General features: G+C 40.5%; 1 protein-coding gene across 1 annotated transcript in view; it reads left to right on the forward strand.

The window, feature by feature from the left end:
• Positions 1 to 19624, forward strand: part of pcloa (piccolo presynaptic cytomatrix protein a) — a 59321-nt gene extending 39697 nt beyond the window's left edge. The window contains exons 11-27 of the mRNA XM_087180092.1: positions 190 to 315; positions 2819 to 2927; positions 3314 to 3378; positions 3861 to 4045; positions 4667 to 4717; positions 4879 to 5009; positions 6917 to 6943; positions 8057 to 8150; positions 9080 to 9151; positions 9238 to 9484; positions 10126 to 10383; positions 11573 to 11761; positions 12905 to 13046; positions 13244 to 13305; positions 14325 to 14459; positions 15846 to 15991; positions 16306 to 19624. Coding sequence (XP_087036218.1) covers positions 190 to 315; positions 2819 to 2927; positions 3314 to 3378; positions 3861 to 4045; positions 4667 to 4717; positions 4879 to 5009; positions 6917 to 6943; positions 8057 to 8150; positions 9080 to 9151; positions 9238 to 9484; positions 10126 to 10383; positions 11573 to 11761; positions 12905 to 13046; positions 13244 to 13305; positions 14325 to 14459; positions 15846 to 15991; positions 16306 to 16449 — 2183 coding nt within the window. The 3' untranslated portion in view covers positions 16450 to 19624. The remainder of the gene's footprint in view (positions 1 to 189; positions 316 to 2818; positions 2928 to 3313; positions 3379 to 3860; positions 4046 to 4666; positions 4718 to 4878; positions 5010 to 6916; positions 6944 to 8056; positions 8151 to 9079; positions 9152 to 9237; positions 9485 to 10125; positions 10384 to 11572; positions 11762 to 12904; positions 13047 to 13243; positions 13306 to 14324; positions 14460 to 15845; positions 15992 to 16305) is intronic.
• The last annotated feature ends 2956 nt before the right edge of the window (positions 19625 to 22580 follow it).

A 22580-nucleotide genomic window follows, 5' to 3' on the forward strand; every position in this document is an offset into this window, starting at 1 on the left:
CAAATCAGTTGTGCTAAAATATGTAGCACTTTGGCTTCACAGGGTATCCATACTCGTTCTTTGTCTGTTTTGGTGAGTCTACATGTGTGTGTTGACATACAAAAGAAAGCCGCTGTTTAATGCTGATGTTAAAGATCACAGACTAATTACTAATGGCACTAACTAGTCTTTGTTTTTTATCCTAAACAGGAAATGGTCTGGGTATCCGCGTGGTTGGAGGGAAAGAGGTCCCTGGCAGTAATGGAGACATTGGAGCTTATGTTGCCAAAGTCCTACCTGGTGGAGCTGCAGAACAAACAGGAAAGATTCTTGAAGGTATGCTCCTTTATGAATTTTACTTCCCTTTTTTCAAAAACATTATGTAATAGACTTCATTCGTATGTATAAAGGACAAAGATTTGAGAACAGAGTGGTGACAGAAAGAGGTCTTGATTTGAACTTAATTTTATCACATACTGGCAAAGGACCATGACTCATGGAGTTGTGTTTTTAGCAAAATTGGATATATTCATAAGCAAGCTTTAAATTAATAATACTGGAGATGTGTGGTTGTGGTTAGTTTATTTTGTCACAAATAATGGATTATTTGATGATTGTTCCTCTGAAATGTGATCAGTTACACTATACATTGTATGATATAGGTGGAAGCTGCAACAGCTACCACAGTTAGCTATTTCACCAAGTCACCATGTAGCCATAATGCACTCACCCACAGATATATGACCTGTGTTTTCACCCTTACACACCTCTCACTGACACCACCTGAGGATGAATTGCTGTGTGGTGTATTAACAGGAACACTTTTCATGAGGTGTTATTGATTTCACATCAGGGATTCTGGAAACAGTTAACCCGCTCACCCTCCCAGTCCATCTGTCTACTCATAGTCCCCTTTAATCTCTGTGTTGAGGCACATTGAAGGTGTTGGACAATTGGTAAAGCTGTGGCCCGAGCCTTTTTGAGGCTGCCGCACTGGTGATCTATGGATGGTGAGATAGGGAGAGAGAAATACTGCCCAGCTTGGACCTGCATAGTGTGTGCGATCCATCTGTCTGTGTGTGTGTGTGTGTTTGAGCGTGGGCATTTCTTTTCACACTTTCTGTTCTTGTTTGTGTCTCATCCCATTTCCCTTCCTTGTTTAAAAAAAAAACCCATATCCATGGCTGTTTCTACTTCTTAATCAGGACGTTCTGAGAGATTTTCAGTGAAAACTGCATCATGAAAAGATAAAGATAAAAAATTAAATCATGAAAAACTGTGGAAATGAATGGGCTTAACTTGGCTTAAAGGTATTTGCTTGAATTGAAACAGATTTTTTTATGACATAGTGGAAGTTGGAATCTCCAGTGTAACATTATGACAAACAGGCAGAGATACTGTATGTAGATGTAGATCATGTAATCAATTTAGGTTACATCTGAAATAAAAGTGTGAAGATTTACAAAAAATAGATAAACTATAATTTTTAAAATCAGGAAACAAGATTCTCAATTGAAAATTGAATAAGATTTCAAGCTTTAATCAGTGGTTTAATACTTGAAAAGGTGAAAGGGCACAGGATTAATCATGCTGTGTAATTTCTAAAAGACTTAATGGGCTGTAGAAACTTTAATTGACATAATTTTAGTATATTCTATCAAACTGAAACTGAAACTCTGCTTTACACTATATTGCTCTCTCTATTTGTGATTCATCCATCGTGGTTGAGCCTTCTATAGTCTTATATATTTTATTTTAAGCACAGAAAGACCTCTGTGGTATAGTTTGTAGCTGATGATGATTTCTTCAGTCCAAGAGTCAAGATGCGTCTGCGATCCTGTTTGCCATGAGGACAACTCAACCATGACAACAGCCATAACCCTGTCATCAACACTAAGCAGAATGGCTGCAAAGTACTTTGGTCCTGCCAGTGGGAACACGGTATCTCACTCTCTATGCTGTGAATATGGGGAAATGTCGTCAGATTCAACAGGCGGAGAGGCTTAGTGTCACAGAGAGCGCGTGTAGGAATGCGTGCTTGTTTCTGTGCTGATGCTGAAATTCAGATTTCACAAGCCACACAATGGGACCAATGTGATGAATAATATCAGGGTGTAACTACAGTGCAACTTCCCTGTCACTCACACATGCAGCAAGGGAGTATCGTCGCAAACAGAGGACCCTGCTGATGGGCTGTTTCAAGTTGTGTAAGTCCTGCCAGTGTGCAGGGAGTGTTTTTGGAGGATGCAGTGGGTTTGCTGTGCTGTGTGGAAATCTATGAGCTTTCACCGCTGAATTGAATATAAATAAATGGTCAGTTTTATGAGACATTTTTCATTCCTGAAGTATCAGCGGGGAGAATCTGATTGGATTTTGGATTCTTTACATAATGCATCATGTTTGCATTGTTTTCCTGCAAATTCTAGTTGTATCGCTGAAACAACATGAAGCCATTTATGAGTTGATTTTCACTCTGTCTGTGCCTGAGAGCTCCATGAGCAGCTTTGTCACACAGCTGCTGTTTGGGCTGTCACCAGCATTCATCTCTCCAGTTTTGGCTTGCAGTCTGATGCACATGTCGTTTGAGTGTAAGAATCAAAGCTTGTTTTCTCTCAAAAGATTCCTCGCTCTGAGTCAAAGGATGGATTTTCGACCATGAACTGGTCACGTATCCTGGCCAACATGGATTTATTTTTTTATATGAATTGATCCCTTTATTCAAGCATAGAGCTTCGCACTTCAAGCTTTTGATTTCTTTCTGTTTTGAAATGAAATGTTTCTATTGCACTGTATATAGCATTTATGATTGTTTTCCTGCCTGTGTGCAAACTGTGTATAGGAATGCAAGTCCTGGAGTGGAATGGAGTTCTTCTGACGGGGAAAACCTATGAAGAAGTACAAGGGCTCGTCGGACAGCCGTGCAGTGATGCAGAAGTGTGCGTCAGACTGTGAGTATAACCTTTGTCACTGTCTGCTCTCTCCCGCATTGTATTTTTAGCACACCATATTCATTCTTGTTTTATTTTTTATTTTCTTCCTCAGTTTATCTTGGATCCAAATCCAATCATTGCCTTTTCTTCATTTCCTGCCTCCTCATCTACCTAATGTTTCCCTCTGCTCTTCTTTCTTTTTTTCAGTCATTGTCATAATTTGCAAAATCTCAGTTTCCCCCTAAATCACACATTAAATTCTACAAAACATCCTTTTCTCATTTCATATTTTAAAGTCAGTCATGATTGCTAGCTTTGCTATTCCCAATTGAATTAATGAGACTCATTTTACCTTCATAATTTTATTTTCAGAATTATATGACACATTATTTCTCTGTTTTCAGCGATCTCAACATGCTGGCTGAGACTGACGGTTCCCAGCACCTGAATTTCCAGGAGCATGGCAAAGGTGAGTTACAGCATTTCTATAACTCGATCCCCAACATGCTTTTTATTTATTTTTTTAATGCTTCTCACTTCCTCTCCGACACCATCTCTGCCTCCTCTGTATTTCCTAATTAATTTTTTGTCTATTGCAGTTTTCAGACTGTCTTCTCATATCGCTTTCATCTAAGATTCGCTCTTTTCTCAAGTTCAGCCGTGTATTACTTGTGGCCTATTTCCTCTGTCTGTCTGCATTACACTGAACCAGTCTGCGAACATTAGATAGTTTTCAAAGGGCTGCTGTAATGTGGTGCCTTAATATTCAACTAGAAGTTTCTGTCTGTGGTTTTTCATTTCTTCTTAGTTTTCAATGGAATTGGTGATCAAAAGTTTTTATGGTTTCAACCCCTGCACAGTGTGTGTTCCTGTTCCATCTTTCCTTTGATTAGTAAAGGCTAGAAAATAGTCTCAGTTTCTGGATGAATGCTGTATGTATGCACCTTGTAGGTGACAGACCTCCCAGGTCTCCAGGGGTTGACCCGAAGCAGCTGGCAGCTGAGCTGCAGAAAGTGTCGCAGCAGCAGGCTCCCACATCAAGCTCCTCCTCAGGCCTGCCCGCCACCACCTCCGCGACCTCCAGTCCTGCTCAGCCAGGCTCGCCATCCGTCAGCAAGAAACGCCACAGCAGCAAGGCCAGTCCGTGGGAAGGGGGGAGTGTTAGTCATGTTCCGCACAGAACTGTTGAGTTGAGATTTCAGATGATCAGCTTTTAAAAGTCAAACTTTTACAGAATATCCCAGAAGAAGTGTCAATACTATTATGATCTCAACATTGAGTTGCTGGTTAAATCTACGGATGGCTAGTGAAGATCACACCTTCACATTTCAGTAACTTATAAATGCATTTCCCAAGAAGCTATGTTGGGCACTATCAGTCTTTAAAATAATCTTTTAAGAGCTGGAACATATTTCTTTAAAGTAGTATGTATCAAATTTTCCAACAATAAGTTTAACACATTGAGGTAGCTTTTCTTTTATAATCAGTATAACTAAATATATAATATATGCCAATGAATTGTGAAAATGTAAAAAAAAAACAAAAGCAAAAAAAGCAGCAAACCCAGCTGTAACTTAATCAAAATGAATAGTGAAACAAATTCAAAGATGCAACATTAGCCTCAAGCACTGCATGAGGTACAGCACAGCACAGTACAGTACGCAGTGTACAGTATGAATGCCCACCAGTAAACGCAAACTCTCCACCCACAGATTTTTGCTGGCAGGATCTAAACATGTTGCTTTTATCTCTTACAGACTGCAGAGGGAACGAAGACCCTGTCCCACCCCATCTCTGGAGAGATTCAGGTCTGTGAAAAGTAACCATGAATTCTGTGATCTTTAAGTAAATATATGGTTATGGTAGCTCTATCACTTATCACTTATATAATTACTTTGTACTTTTGCATCTCATTTCTCTTCCCAAATGCATTTGAATCCACTCTAATTCAGTGTGCCTCTCTTTGCAGCTTCAAATCCACTACGATAAGCAGCTTGGCAACTTGATCGTCCATGTCCTGCAGGCCAGAAACCTCGCTCCGCGGGACAACAATGGCTACTCTGACCCATTTGTTAAAGTGTATCTCCTGCCAGGGAGAGGGTGAGTCAAGGGTGTGGAACCCGCAAGCACACCTTAAAAAATAGTTCAGAGCAGGACCAAGGTCAGTTTTAATGATGTAATGATATAGAATGAGAAATATATTGTAGGTGTACCAGTTTTGTTGATTTAAGCAAATAGAAGTGTGTAAGATGTGACTTTTATATCATGGTTTACTGTTGTTTTCAGCCACTGTTGGAGGAGGAATTTAAGTACACCTGCTTAGATTTTCCCATTGACATCCAGGCTCTGCAGGCAGCTACTTTGTTAAGCTCAAACCTGATTTCCATTCATTTTAAAATCGATTTACAATTGATTTTGGCTTACCATGACATCTTTCAATGTGCAGCACATGACCTTTCTTAGGTATCAGTTCCATAGCACCTATGTATACACTACACATCAGGTCCGTCAAATGTTATGTTTTACGTTCCAGTTACTTGTTCTTGCTATGTGACTCATCAGCCCCTTATCGCTGCTGAATGACATAGACGTTATGTAAATGCTATGGGGTTTAGTGTACTTGTGTTGATGTTGCCCATGATGATGGGTGCTCCACTGTAGGTGTGAGTGCAGTCAGAATCAATAGCTCTCATATTTACTTGCAATACGATCCACACTCCCTCATACATCCAGGGTTCCCTTCTCACTGTGATTGCGCTGTAATGTAATTGACTCTCCCACCTTCTCTGCTGTATGAGGTCCCTCGAGAGAGTGTTTTTTTTTCCTGTTATTGTTTCAGATAAAAGCAATAATATATGGCTGTGGGCTTTACAGCCAGCCGCCACTCAGGCCTTCAGTTTCACACATGCGGAAATGCAAACATCACTGTGGGTTAAGGTTATGCTAAAGAGTGGCACCCACAAGCCCTGCTGCCACCCCACACACAGTGGCTACAGAAACATGCACATTTAAGTGCATGTGTGCATATACTGTATATGCTTCTTGTGTATACATGGTCAATCTCACAGCTATCAGAGCACCAATTGCAATCCATGCAGAGGTTTTTTCAGATGCATCACAGATCTCCTGGCAACCACATGGAAGTCCTGCAGTGTTTTGGATGGTTTCAAATAAAGATTCAATACACAGCAAACAAGAAAGAGGAAAAAATGTAGCGAAAGTAATATATATTTACATGTCAGTGTGGACAAGGCTGGAATTATGCTTATCCGAGCTGCATGTAAGCGAATGTACACGGGTGTTGGTTGGACATGTAGTAAGTAAACGACCAGATTCTAGAAGAAAAAACTAGAGAAAACTTTCACCTAAGGGTTGACTTGATGTGCAGGTTTCTATTGCGCATTACCCATAATGCCCACTGCAATGGACCAATGCAACTTGTTGCTTAGGTCAGCTAAGATTAAGTGTTAATCTTATATTTAAACTGTAATCCAGTATTACTTGGTAGAGCAAAGATTTCCTAGCCAACAAACTATGTAAACACAAATTAGATTAGATTTTGTGTTTAGATGTAAAGTGCTGAAGTCTTAGTCCTAGACTTTGAATTCTATCCAGGGAACAAAGATTTATAAATGCAATCAGCTGTTCACTCAGCCCCATGAGCAGCAGATCTCCACTAGGGTTGCCAATGGATGCGTTACATCACCTGAAAGCCCTCTCAACGCACATACATGCAATTCATGAGACACTAAAGCACAAAGTCAATCCACCCCGCTGCAGCATACCACAGTTCCCTGCTCTTGTCCCTCTCCTAAACGCACAGATAATGAATCACACACTCAGCCTACAGTAATACTACAACTACAGTAAACTACAAAAACTACAGTAATTTCCCCTTTCCCACATACACACTCACAGTCCACAGACACTCTTTGACCCCCACCCTCCCTCTGACTACTGTTTCTGTATGTTGTTCTTTATATTTAATGCATGCTGGACCCCCTCAGTCAGGTCATGGTTGTCCAGAACGCCAGGTATGTGACTTGCCCACTTTGGCACTTTGGTTCTGTTTTGGTTGAAATTTGGTTGTCAGTTTGGTGAAGGTAACAAAACGTCCAGGTTGTTTTCCAATTGATTGGAGGCTCATTGATACAAGTCAATTAGCTCAGTCCCACTAACTCTCTTCACCCTGGAACAATTTTTCATTTTCCCTTAGTCGCCATATTCTCATGATGTTCCCCTCACCTTCAGGCTTAGTGTCTTTGCATTGCATTTTAAACAACTAAAATCCCTAAATATTAACATCTTACCATGTATTTAACATAACATATAAAGATATAGTCCTCTGTGCTGACAATTCACGCTTCCCCAGCTAACTGTTGTGTTTTCCTGGTAGATGGTCTGTTTTTGTTCCTAACCATTGTAGTTTGAAACCCTAACATTGAACCTGACACGCTTTAGTTTGTCCCTGTTTTGTGATTAAAATCCCTCAGTAATCGTGCCCCAACATCGTACTGTGCGCTCGATGCCTCGCCACATTTAATACACACTCCCATTATTTTGCTCTGCAGTCCTTATTCATTCCATTATTTTCCAATATACAGTAGATTGTCCTTGTCTTTACCAAACTAACTCTTACAGACTTACTCATACCCTACAATCTTAAATCAAATTCCACACACTGCAAAAAACATCCATCTAACAAGTCATTCATTCTACTCCAGTGAGTCAACTGTGATGTAAAATATTTTTTGCCTCAAAACAAGTGAAATATTCAGTGAAGGTAGATTATAGTAGTGTCTCTATGTAGTGTAAATTGACTTTAAATTAAAGTGGCAAAAAATATAATCAGAAATGAGTCTCTTATTTACTGGTGTTAATTTTCACTTGTTTTAGGATATAGAAATTTTTATGTGACTAAATGACTTGATGGAAATCAAAATGGACTTTTTTGCAGCACACCCTGACATCGTACCCTGCCGCCCATGCACGTAGGCCCATACATTGTTACCGTCCGAACAATGTGCATCGCATTCATTCTCTCCCCTCTACTGTCACATTGTTCCCTACTCCAGTATATTGTGCTGCCCCATTTACCTGCAGGACTCTTGCATGTCTGTGACCATTGGTGTGATGTGTTCCCCCAGTGCTGAAAACAAGAGGAGGTCCAAACCTGCGGGCAAGAGTCTCAACCCCGAGTGGAACCAGACTGTCATCTATAAGAACATCCACCTGGAGCAGGTACTGTATGTGGTCAGACACACAAAGGCACATGTGCAGCATCATACATATTTTTTTATGTGGTGAAAGGCTTGCACAAAAGTGGCAAATGTGAGCCAGCACTATAGACCTGGCAACACATTACATTTACAGAAGTTTGAAAGTGTAGTTTAAAGACTGCAACTACTTTCTGTAACTCTACAGCACAGAATCACTGGGTACAAACAAAGACACAATATGTGTCAGTTTCCATGTTAAAATGATTCAAAACACAGAATATTGCCTTTTTTCTGCTGGCACGTTGACTAGTATTGTGGCCATTGGTTTTAGCAGAGCAGATGGATATGCCACTGGGATTTAATTATACCATGTGAGATCCCATTTTAGATTAGTTGGACCCATATCAATCATAACAAATTTGTGAACGTCTGTTGTCTGCTTTTTTAAGCTGCTGAATAACTGCAAATTTTTTTGTTTAATGTTTATTTTTGCCATTTTTTTGTGCACTCAGCCAAGATAGGTTACTATAAAGGTACATTAAAGGAGCTATTTGTACATTTTTGCAATTGCTACACAGCCAACAGCATTAGCAGCTGTTTACTTACCAGTCTTTCCTAGAGCTTCAGCCATTGCTGCGTTTACAATACAAGAAGTTGTGATACACCCTCTGTGCAGCACTACATCTTTACGGTACCCTGGACACTAGTGACTCAGTATCAGAAAGGACTGAGCTAGCTGGTTAGCAATTCAGTTGTGACAGAAATAGAAGCAACAAAAGGGCTGTTGTCCACTTTTCCACTCTTGGCGAGTAAAGTAAAGAAGTTTGATACTGAACTAGCAACATTTCTTCTAGACTGGTAAGTGAACAACAGTTAACACTAAAGTTAGCTATGTAGCACTAGCAAGACTTGCAAATAGCTCCTGTAACTCTTTAAATGTGTGTGTTCCAGCTGAGGAAGAAGACCCTGGAGGTGAGCGTATGGGACTATGACAAGTGCTCCTCTAATGATTTCTTAGGAGAGGTAAACCTCTTTGACAATATCAGTTTTCATTCAGTTGTGTACTACATTTTTATGCAAATGCTCATTAAACTGCTGTTTGTTCACAGGTCCTTATTGACCTGTCCAACACCGCCCAGCTGGACAACGTCCCGCGGTGGCTCCCCCTGAAGGAGCAGAGCGAGGGGGAACACCACCGGCGCTCCCACTCAGGCCAGGGCCGACACAGTTCCTCTAAACCCTCCTCACAGCACTCCTCCCCCAAAACCACTGGCTCCTCACATGATAATCAGGATTCCCCAAAATCATCTGTCATCAAGAGCCGAAGCCACGGGATCTTTCCAGATCCGGCCAAGGGTAGGACACGATGAATTCCCCTCTCCTGCTCGACTCGATCACCCTCATCCCCTAACAGCCCTCTCTACCTTCTGCTTTTCTACTATTTCTGCTTCCCTCTTCTCTGTGTTTGTTCTTTCCTCTTCTTTATTCTTCACACTTCTTACATTCTGCTCTCTTCCTGTCACTGCTTCTCACTTCTGCTTTTTCCTTCTGTCTCAGTGTCCACCTCTGTCCACCTGTTTCTCTCTCTGCAATCCTTTCTTTCTACCAGCACCTTCCTCTGCCCATTTTTGCACCCCCATCGTAGCTTCAGCTTCATGCTTTCTGCTTTCTCATGGTCAGTTTTCTCAGTTGCCATGATGTCACCAAGCTCAGAGGCCTAGCCTTAGCTTCCCTCTATCTTTCTTCTAACACAGAGGGCAACATGGCCGTGGAAGGCTTTGAATGTCCCCCTAATTTAGAAAAAAAATTAATAGAGGAAAATTTAATAAGGATGCTAGACGATCATAGACTTGTAAGGCAGTTACCGTGCTGGCTAGATGCAGTATCCCACTAGCCAGCAACTCATTCACCACAGGTGTTAAACTAAAGGTAACAGCCTCAGTTCACTAAAATAAAAGGTCGTTTTTTTGGTAATTTGGTGAATCTGGTTGTTTTAGACACGCAGGTGCCCACTATCGAGAAATCTCACAGTAGCCCTGGCACATCGAAGCCTTCCCCGTCCGAGGGCCAGAGCCAAAGCCACAGCCATGGACACAGCCAACACTCTCGCTCGCACGGCGCTTCACGCTCCAGCAAAAGCGCCGCACGGCAACACCATCAGGACAGCGGCACTGGAAGCAGCGGAGGCGCTGCCATAGCAACGGGCGATGCCCCACAGCAGTCACAGCAGCAGCCGCCGCAACGCCTCCAACCAAGTAAACCAAGACGCAAATAAAGCCTACGCAGCATGGCCTCCTCGCACTCATCTGTTCTACCTTCTGTTGAGTTTTTTTCTGTTCTTTCAGTTTCCTTTTTTATTCTCGGTTTCCCTCACCCTTTACACCCTCTGGTCCTCTTCCCCGTTGTATTCACAGTGTGTCAACCTCTCACCGCTTCTCTTCTGTATGTACTCACAAGTGTCTAGAGCCAGCACCTCACCTGCATTGTAGCACACTGTCTTTGACTTTCCTGAGTTTGACACCCTTTCATTGAACCCAAAGAGGCATAATGGTTGCTTACAAAAGGCTACTTCTGACTACATAGAAATTGTTAACCATTAAATTAAAAGTTTAGAGGCTATAAATCTTATTTTTTTAATACTACTTTAATAAAGTTGAACAGAAATACTTACTTTTACCCAGGTTAACGTTAGGTTTTGCTGTTTTGAATTGTAATTTAAATACATTAACTTTAATAGGATAAGTAGTATGGAAAAAAGGAAAAAGAAACAGAAGACTTGAAGGAAAACAAATCAGCAAAATCTGTCAGTTATTGTCAGAGTGCAGTGCCGTCTCCAGCTCACTTTTAAACGACAAGACCAGCAAATTATTAACTTTGTTGCTACAAGTTCATTAAATGGAACTCAACGGGAAAAATGTTCTGCTTCAAAGAGAGGTTCCTACTGCCAGCTAGCAGTTAAATATTTTGGATTGATTTGTCCAACCTTTAAAACAGAAGAAAGTTGCAACCCCCCCCCCCCCTTCCCTAAGATATCATTAACCTCTTTTGGTATTTTGGTTTTCTTATTTTTTGGAGTTATTTTTTTTATTTCTGTTTATCAACAAGCAATGACCAGCTTTTCTGAAGCTCCTCCACTGAGATGGCTGTGCATGCAGTCCGCTACCCCCATTTTCTGTTTGAATAACTACCGGACCCACAATGCACCTCAGTAGATGCTGCACACCCCGCCCTTTACTGACATGCGGGATGGGGCGAATGTGCACTGCACACTGTGGCTGCATGTGATTGACAGTCAAGCTGGTTGCCATGGTGAAGATAAACCGCTCTCTGAATCTCCATCTTGCTCCTCCCCCCTTCCATCTTGAACTTCGACCCCATGACCTTTGTTTCCTGGCGTTGACCCCCTGAAATCCGACCTGCGCCTGCGAAAACAAACACATCCAGGCCAAAGAGGCCGCCTCTCACTGAGGCACCAGAGACACAGCGTAGTGGGCGTGCTCACCATTCAGAGAGCCCAGTCCGATTGGCTGCCTGCCCTGCCATCGGTTGTGTCGGCCAAAGGGAGCAGAGCAGACGGCAGACACCTGACCCTCAGGAAAGCTGTGTCAGAAGAGAGGCCGCAGAGCACCGGAGGTGAGAGTTTGCCCAAGAGTCTCCTCTCTGTCGTGTGACTGAAGCAAAGATGGAGCAAGGAGAGAGAGAATGAGAGAAAGAGAGGATGCGATACTACTAACGCACACCTGCAGAAAGAGAGAGGGGAGTCTTACAAGCTAATAAAAGAGACAGGAAGACAGAGAGAGAGTTGCACTCAGCCACATCACCAGAGATTCATGCAGCGAGGCACACTTCCTTCATGGCCACCAACACAGTTCACTAATACCAGGAAATGAATGTCTCAAACTGTGATATGATTCACTGAGAGTTAACACTGTGCCACTGCCACATCTGCTGCGTCATGACTCCCCCACTGCTTCATTGAACTGGTATTAGTGAGCTCTTGCAATACGTCAATGACATGGTGTAGAGTGGCCTGAAAGGAAAACGTGTCGGCATGGATCCTGTTCTGCACCACATCCACGCATCTCATTCATACTCTATCACACTGCCTGACCAGCTGTTTGAGAGCAAAATGTTGAAATGTAAATCATTTAAACATGCACTTAAAGAATTACATCGAAAATATGTTGTATATAAAAAGGTTTTTTAAACATCCATGAAAAAAGGTACACTCATAACGATTCTTTAAACTCCTCCTGATATGAAACTATTTTCAAGTGGTTTAACTTTTTAAACTAAATCAATGCTGAGACTCAGATATTAGATTATTATAAATAGTTCATATAGTAGACTAACAATGTCACTAGGGTCTACGTGCCTCTTGTTTGGTCTGCATAAACATATCTGTGTAATATTCCTCTGGATTTATTTGTCTGTGTCATGTTAAAGCTTTACATTTGGAATTTTACTGTCTTGTCTTTGTCTGAGAGAAAGATTCTAAATACACTGTTTGTCCATATGCTTCTTGCTAGTCCTCCGTGTTTGTGTGCTATTCATTACAATTCAGTCTTGTGTGCTTTAAAATGAGTCACCCTCTTGACTGCGGCATGAATTATTTTCAGTATTGAAGTTGTTTATGATGGATTTTAGTTGCTGCAGATATTAACTAATGCTTCTTGGCCCTAGTTTTTACATTCCTGGACCTGGCAGAGGTGCAGTTTCTCTTCCTGTCTCTTGTCCTTGTCTTGTCGTGATGGATGTGGTCGTATCTCTGCACAGCTCGGTCGAGCTACAGATCCAGCGACGCCCCAGTGACAGCGGCCTCATTGGACAGCGGCCTGAGTGGCAGCGCCTACAGCCTATTGGATGAAGAAGCAGAGACAAACGAGGTGGACAGTGCCATCTTCCAGGTGCCCCGATTGTGAGTCAGCTTATTCAGCTTATTATTATCTTAAAAAGGCTGCCAGTTTCACATTTTGAATGTATTATAGATGTTTATCTGATGCTTAGCTGCTACTCTCACTGCTCCCAGACAGACATGCTTCCATTCAGAGCCATAGATAAACATCAGATATCTGTTGTGTAGTTTGATCATTTCTCTGATTCCTCTCTGTTTAGTGGAAAGATCCCAAACGGCACAGACGTGATGAAATCATCAATGGGACACGGTGACAGTGAAGGTAAGGTATACATGTATGTGTGTGTGTGTGTGTTTATGTATGGCTGTAAAACACGTCATTGCAAGGGTGAACAGCTAAAATCAGTTTCAGCAGATAAGTTTGAAAACTTCAAACTAATGAAACTCAAATTTTACTGCTATCCTATATTTCCATACAAGTGTCCCACCTCAAGTAACAGTAGATATAGTGACAAATTACTTATCAATTAATAGATTTGATTATTGGTTTGTTGATTGAACACTTTTTCTTTTTTGAACACTTTTTCTATTCATTTTCCTTTTTTAATCTTTAGAAAGTACTTTGTGTGTGTGTGTATTTAGCTGTTTCCATAGCAATTAGAGTATGAAAATGTTTTGTTGTTATGTTATTCATCATTAGCATCATACCGTATGTAGACCTGCTTGTATTTAAATGTTCTTTTCGTCATTCTGTCTTTGCTAATTGTCCTCACTCCTCCATCCTGTCTTTGATGTTTTGAGTCATTTAATTATGATTAATGCTTAAAAAGGTAGTAAGACCTGAGGTGCACCATGTCACTCTCACCTTTACAACAAAGACCGAAGCATAGTGAACACACAAACACATCTGCACTGTTTCTTCATCTCTTTACCTTCCATCATTTGCTCTCAGCCTTTTTATTGCTTTCATTTCCATTCAGTTGCCACGGCAACAACAGGACAGGCAGAGCTCTTCATAACTTCTCCCCATCCTTGTTAAACAAACAAATGTGATTGCTTGCGGGTCATATTTGATATTACTCATCATGTGAGTACACTTAGTGCCCAGTAGAGGGCAGTCTCATAGAGTAGATGCCTCATTTGACAGAGCACATGGGGAGACCAGGGGGACGGAGAGCAAATTGATAGAATGGGCATTCAATTTTTGTAGCTGCGAAACAGCATCAATCCATTAGCTGTAATGCTTATCCTTTTGAGGGTCCTTTAATCCATATGTAGTGTATATTTGACTTCATCTGACCCAATTTGTGTGTGTCTACGTGTATATATATATATCTTCAGGTAAATCCCAGGTAATGGGGGAGATAAAGATCGCTCTGAAGAAGGAGATGAAGACGGAGGGTGAGCACCTGGTCCTTGAGATTCTTCAGTGTCGCAACATCACCTACAAGTTCAAGACTCCAGACCACCTGCCTGGTAATGGACAATAGGTTAACTATACACATGTCACACGTCACACATCCACTTTCAAATTTATACTTGCACATGCACAGAAATTCCCTAGAAACAATTTCTAGATCTGTTACCTCATGGTTTATAATTTTCACTTATGTTCCACTCTTCTGTAAAATCTCATCAAAGTCTCTACAAAGTATTCAAAGATAATTGTATGTGATACGTATAATTTCTAATATTTGACAGCTGGGAAACCCACACAGACACTTGTTTTCGAAAGATTGGCATCTGACATACCATAAAATCCTCTCCAGTTCTTCTAGATGCTGAACCACACGTGTTGTGATAGTTTCTTCCAGCCAACATTCCCTTGGAAAGCAGCATTGGGCATTAGACTAACCTATTCGCCAATAATGTATATTGTATGTGCAAGGTTACGGAATCCATTAAGACAAGAGTAGCTGACACATGTACACATACACCATGGACACACCAGGCTTGTGATGTGCTCGGGCATGAACGTCAACTTTGACTATCATAGGCAAGTTAAATAACTGACACACTGAAAGCTGAATTTGTGGATTATAGGTTAACCCAGCATTATAAAGACTGGACATGTGTCTGTGTTGTACACGGTGAAATCATACTTCTCCTTCACAGATTGCCGCCCACCTCGCCTCCTCTTTATAATATTTACATCCTAATACTCAAGCTGCCTACCACTTGTTTGATTTGCATTCGCTTCCAGATGGGATCTGCCCACAGAGCTTTATTTCCATTGACAGTATGTGGCTGGTCTGCACCACAGAATTTGCCTCACTCACTCATAACAATAGCTCTTAATGTTAATCGGTATACATTCACCTTTGGTGTTTCTTTTTCTGCATGTCATATGGTTTTGACTTTGTAAACCAACACCAGTCTTTAGAGTTCCAGCTCTCTTGTTGCCCTCTAGTGGCTGGCTGCAGAAAAATATGAAATTCCACCCACCTCTAATAACTACAATCCATCTTCTACAGTATGTAAAAAATATATAATTGATTAACTTCTTTGGTGCCACTTTTTTAATTGCATATTTTATCAGCTCTTATGTTTCTCTCTCTGGTATGATTTGTTTGATAATAAATTAGTTTAATCATCAGTGCCTGCAGAAAGTATGGGTACAGGGTTTGCATAATTAGGTGTGCAGTCCTTTGTGTTTCATGTCATTTAATGGCTGGTTTGGGGCTTCTGTGGTTTTATTTTGCCAATAAACAAAATGAAAATAAGAAAATGGAAAACTTGCACACAAAAGATGATGCGAATATGAAGTAGCAAGGTTACATACACACACAGTCGAAAAACTGTGTGTGTGGAGGGGGGTGGGGGTTTGAACTCATGATGTCAGCTTTGTGTGTGTGTCCGCAGATCTTTATGTGAAGCTGTACGTGGTGAATATTGCCACCCAGAAAAGGATCATCAAGAAAAAGACCCGAGTGTGTCGTCATGATCGTGAGCCGTCTTTCAACGAAACCTTCCGTTTCTGTATGAACCCCACCGGACACGCTCTGCAGGTAATCCCACCCTCAGTTCCATATACATACACCCACACACACTCAGGGGGAATACACATCTTCTTGTTGAGAACTAAATGATGTGTATGGTAAATATGAAGCTCACCATCACCGCTTAAGATCACAAGTTTATGCATTATATTCCATTTGTTTATTTCATACAAAATTCACGCTAAACTAAGCCACTCGACTGACGGCTAACTTCATATTTAGCACACAGACATGAGAATGAAATTGAGCAAGAAAGCGAAAAACCTGGTGGACTCCTTTGAAATGATCAATCATAAGACGTGTTGTTGTCTGGTTTTCTCCAGCTGTTCCTGGTGTCCAATGGTGGTAAGTTTGTGAAGAAGACGCTGATCGGGGAGGCCTACGTTTGGCTGGACAAAGTCGACCTTCGCAAGCGAGTGGTGAGCTGGCACAAGCTGCTCGCCAGCACCGCCCAGATCCACTCATAGAAGAAGACTAAATCAAAAGAAAACTAAACCTGAGAGGGCACAAAGAGGTTTTTGACATCTGGGGACACTAAGGTCCATCATCTGTAACGCTGGTCCACTCTTGTTGGGTGGGAGAAAGGGTGGTATGGGTACAGGACGGGGCAAAAAATATCTCTTTCTTCAATCTTTGTTTCAGGGCTCGGATAGCTGGAGTTTTGGAAGGTGACAAAGAAAGAGTTCAGGTGGTTTTCTGTCATGTCGGACGTTAGGAGGAAGAATTTATGTGTTTACAGGAAATGAACACATGTTTACAGGACATACAGTGTACAGTAGTGTGGCCAGGGCTGAGGAGAACACAAGTGCTGAGTTCGGAGGTCAAGTGCGGAATCAACCAGGTATTACACACTTTAATTCACAAACACACACACACATGCACATGATTATTTACGACTACTTTGCACACAGTCACTCACGCAGAAGAGAAATTTTAATTCTAATAGATACAGGGAATGGACACACTTGTAGATTATAATTTAATTTATTTAGCTTAGTTTTACCCATGAAAGGTTTTCCTCGTTGCTTTATAATGACCTGCAGAGTTTTATTGATTTACAAAGCATTTTGAGAATGAGATATTGAAGACTCCCCTATGGAGACCTCTTATTTATTTTTGTATTATGATATTTAGCATAGAGTTCTATCATTTGTCTTCTCCGCAATTATTTAATTACTTAAAAATCTATCCTGGGAAGGAAGCATAGTATATTTTATAACACACTACCTATCATTCCAGTTCAAGAGAAAAAAAATCCCAGCAAGCATGTTTTTGAATTTATTAAGCCCATCTTTTTTTCGCTTTAAGTGTAAACTAAGTTCTATCAAATTATTGTTTGATAAATGATAAATATGAATATATCGCAAATTGGACACTATATATTGTGCGCATGAGTCTATCTACTGTATTTGGTATGCAGTGCCACATGTTCTGCACAAAAAAAAAAATCACCTCTAAGGTTCACTTTGTATATAGTGAAGTGAGTTAGCTGGAAATTAATTATAACATATATAGATAGATATATAGATATCTTTATCACAGACAATCGAGTCTTGGTGATTGTGACATAGAGGTTTTATTTATCAATGACGCCCCTTAGAATGTGAGACATTTACCGTTTGAGATTTAAGCACCTCTTGTTTTTTCTTTGTGAGATCCAAGCACATTGTGAGTCTTACATCAGTCCTGCTTTGGTTCGTAAGGGCAGTCAACTCAACAACACACGCTTTTGTGGTATTTTGCACTTTTCCTGCTTAGAATGTAAAACTGATGCCATCATCCTGCTAAAAATGAGATAACCAGAGATTTTTTTTTTATTTTCCAAGGTGAGGAAGTAGAGAGGTAAGGGAAAAAAAAGGGATGACAACAACATCAGGAGATATTGTAGCGAACAAAAGACAAATGTGCTGGAAACTATCTATGAAAAACCACTATTATCATTCTAAGATACGACAATGCTATTCCAGTAGCATGTTGATGTTATGTCGCAGCTTTTTTTGTCAAGTCTGTGTTGTCTTGATATTAACAGTTACACTTCAAACTGCAACGCTGTGTCTTTAGATATTTATTACGGCCATTTTGTCTTGAGGACGGTCATCCTGTGTGCTTGTACGGGGGTCAAGAAGCGAGGCAGCTGGTTCATTCAACACTTTCAGTCAAACCTAGCAGCGAAACTACACTTAATATCGGAGTGATTTCTATGCAACGTCTACTGTATAAAGGTGGTAACTGCATCTTGACTTGCTAGAAGTGTGACACTTTGAGGGAGAGGAAGCATTTCTATTTATTTTTCTTTTGCACTGCTGTGTTTTTATGTCCTACTCGAAATGGTTACTGCTTTAATATGATTTTTTTTTTTATTTGATGTATTATTTTGTATTGCTATATGAATCTTTATTTATTGCCTGTGAGACTATTTCATATGTTGTATTATATTTGTTTACAGTACATATCAGGTGTACATAAAAAAGTTGAGAAATTTTGTTTTTATACACAATGTAGTGCTTGTTTACAATGTTTAGAGGGCCTGAAACTCAGAGAACCAACTTTTTTGCCCTTGTGCACGAACACTCACTCACATACGAAAATAAACATGCAGAGATCCTGAATTTCACCTAGTTATGAATCAAGATTAGACAAAAAAAAAGAAGAACATTCCTATTCAAATGATTCCCATCTTTTTATGCACTCCCCCTTTCAATAGTTTCATTTTCCAGTATGTGTATGAGAAATGACCAAAAAAAGAACATTGTAATCAGTGGACGTTATACCTGAAACAATAGTGGTTTTAGGTTAGTGTGTGTGTTTTGTTTTTGTTTTTTTCTTATTTTTTATACCCATGTGCTTGTGTGTGTGTTAGCATCTTCATACCAAGTCCATGCATGTCACTGGCTCCAATGCATATCCCTTCTTTTAAGTGTTGTCTGTCTAAAAATATGGACTTTAAAATCTCTCGTTACACACAAAGAATCACACACGCTCACACACACTCACACACACACATAGATGCCATCTCTCTATTTCCAACCTTGTAAATACATAGCTTTTTTATACTGGGGTTTGGGGAGCAATAGGTCTTTTAGCAGACAAAAAAAAAAAACGGTGTGTGATCATAGAAGTAACAGGAAATTGTTTTTCTCTTGATCAATGTACAGTGGATAGACTGAGAAACGACTTTATGTCTGTCTATAGGGACCCAGATTAACCAGACCCTCTACACCAAACACTAAAGGTTTACCAGAGTCTAACTACACAGACGTCTATCTTAACAACTCAAGTAGTTGCAGGAGAATTTAAATGTGCTCACACTGGATGTTGCATGTTTCGTTGGTGGTTCATACTATTTTTGTGTCCAGATATTATTAAAGAAAAAAAAAGAATGAGGTAGAGAAAGATATAGAACAAAATGTTATAGAGAGGGAACTTATGGAGAAAACCTATTAAAATTATCGATGATGTATGCTGACTGTACAAAGATTATGCTTGTAAAACCTGTCTGGTTTTTCACTTGTAAGTAAACAGAAAAAAATCTACTGTCATGGTTTTGTGATTGTATACAGGAGGTATTGATAAATTATGCAAATTGTGCTGTAAAAATGGCTGTTGCCCCATGTCTAAATATTAAATATCAGTACAAATGAAGTGTTGTTGTGTATTGCCATTTACTGCATATTGGTTTATTAGTGATATATTTTGGTTTTATGTTCAACTTTAAAATTCCCTGAGTGGAGTCGTAGCTGGTTCTCAGGTGATGATAGAAATGATGTAAAGTACCAGTATATAACCACAAGATGGTGCTGTGCGCTTTCAGTTTAAAATAAGTCCAAAGAATAAGAAAGTCCACGGTAAGATCTTCACAGGGCCTACACAGCCATGGGACACTGACACGGGTATTTTCAATTACTGGTTGATTAGACCGCGTGCGTGGTTGTGTTGTGTTTGATTGACAGCTCCTCTCTCCTGTGCCATAGCGCCATTCGACTTCAAGGTGAGAGACCGTCTAATTCATACCTGGTGCATATAGCCCTACAAGGCCTTTATGCTGACTATGTTGGTCCATTGCTCTGTGTCGAATCGGATACCTCAAATCAAACACTGCTGTTGTGCATTCACCGGAAATGACGATGGGAACAGGTGACCGCGATTGTCGCCCACCTGCCGGATGATTTGCTCACTTCAGTTCAAACTGAAGGGTTTACTGCCCTGTGTGTGACCCCTGGGTACGGATGTATTATAATACATCCATGCCCCTACGTTGCCAAGATGGCGACCGTTATGGGCGAAGAGAACCCATTGTTTTGGACTGAACTTTTTTTAAACCATTTTCAGTTCACCATCCGGGTACTAATATGGCAACACATTTGCAAACCAGACCAAATGTTTTCAATGATGACACAGGTAATTAGTGATTTTCTATATGATCAAACTTAGTTGTTTTTCCTGCTGCTCTGTCTTTTAGATGCTTTCAGTCATTTCTTCACAGCAGACATTCTGACTTGTCATTGAAGGGAAAGTAGAGGAGTTACTAACACCATTAACTGTTATATTCAAGTGTCCCAGTAAGTCATAAACTTTTCCAACTGTTAACAGTTTAAAAATTAGTTCAGTTAAAAAGGCTGTGTGTCAGCTCACCTGGTCTGACTGCCTGCACTAGCTCAGCCAGTGACATTCAGTTTCCATCTCCCTCCTCTGGCTTTCAGTTTGTTTGCCACATCCCTAAATCATGTTCTCCTTTAGGACATGTGCCACAGAGACCACTATACTACTTAATTAATAGTTAATTTCCTCATTTAGTTAAGTAACATTTTATTTGTCCTTGTTTTTGTCGTACTAGGTTATGCCATTAGTGGCACTGGTCTTCAAATCACTCTCAGCTGTTACAAATCCTCTTTGTTGCTTTGGCATGTCATAAAAAGAATCGGCAGGAGTATGCATCCACTTTCTTGTGTGTACCTTTTAAGTGGCCTCATAAATCAGAGTGTCATTGGTCCTCTCTGTAGTCACTACGGATTTGTGCACTGTGAGTTGATAGAAAGGACATTTTAAAGGCACTTGAGGGGCGAGTGGTGGAGTTTGAACCACCACACACAATTGGAATGAAAAAAGTATATTGCTAGATCCTTGATTGCAAACAAGCCTCATTTCAGGGATGAACACAGTGTTAATCTTATGTAGACGATGAACATTAGCATTGAAAATATAGGATTTATATTATATATTTTGGATAGCAGTGACAGTTTTGATGCCAGCTCGAACAGAATGGAATCAATTCAAGCTCAAGCTGAGACATTTGTAGAAGTGAGCAGCTGTGCGCTATTGTAGCCACTGTTCACATCTCAGAGGTCAACATGTTTTGTGAACCACAGGAAACAAAGAAGCTGTGTTTGGCTCACTGCGTGATCATGATTTCTTGGAGATCAAGCTGTGGTTGGCTTACAATACATATATCATGTAATGAAGACTTCAAGAAGAAGCCTGTAGCCAGGGCACATTGATAAATTGTGTGATGAAATCAAACGACGCTCATGAAAAGGAAATAATTGTCATTTTGAGTTGCAGCCAATGGCTTTAAAGACTGGACATGTGTTGTTTATTTCCTGAGTATGAAGTATTTTTGGATTGTTTTTTGTACCCGATGATGAACTACAGGTTCAAAATACTCCATCTGGTACAAATGTTTCCAAACATTAGCATCAATTTTTCAGTTTTATTTTTGTGTTCCCACAACATTGTGACATAAATATGTAATTGAAGAGAGCTGTGCTCCAGGATAATGGCACATAATTATCCATTTTAGTGTAAGGTGTCTCAATTTTGTGTTTCTGATTGGTTCAGTCATTCTACTCTATTCTTCTGAAAGCTTGGTATTTAATGACAATTCAGATTTAACTGTTCACACTCCTAAAATGTAAGGCATGCACATAGGAAATGTGCCTAGTTCTATGCATGCACACACACGTGTCCATTTGTCACTTGATTGCATGCGGCCAATGTTCAATGAAAATGGCATCACATTTTGAGGGGGTATTGAATTTGAATGCCCACATTTCTATAATCCTACCTGCAGGGGGAGTTAGGAACCCATTTTGCAGAGTCACCCAATGGTCTCTCTGTTGTGGATTTCTTTTGGACCTTTGGCCTTTTGTGTATTCTCCCTCTGCCAAATACATATTGTCAGAGTTCACAAGGAAAAAACAAATGCACTAAATGCTTGAATGCATTTTCATTTGTTGATGTTGAGTGTGAGTGTGTCTGTGTGTGTACTTGTACTTCTGCCTTTGTGAGGACCAGTTTGAGTTCCTGCAGAGAACCTACAGAGTGAGGGCATGTTTGGAAAGTGGGGACAATTTCAAAGGGTTTGAGGGTTAAGACTTGGTTTTAGGGTTAGGCATTACATTGTGATATTTAAGGTTAGGATAAGGGGCTAGGGAATGCATTATGTCAAGGAGTGTCCTCACAAAGGTGTGTGTGTGTGTGTGTGTGTGTGTGTGTGTGTGTGTGTGTGTGTGTGTGTGTGTGTGTGCGCGCGCACAGCAACTGCTGGGCGGTGGCTGCAGCTACAAACCACCTGCTTCAGTCTGCTGAGTGTCACAAACAG

The sequence above is a fragment of the Seriola lalandi genome, unplaced genomic scaffold (genome assembly GCF_002814215.2).
Source record: "Seriola lalandi dorsalis isolate HSWRI2012SDOR001 ecotype SW California unplaced genomic scaffold, Sedor1 jcf7180002054889, whole genome shotgun sequence".
Lineage (NCBI taxonomy): Eukaryota > Metazoa > Chordata > Actinopteri > Carangiformes > Carangidae > Seriola > Seriola lalandi.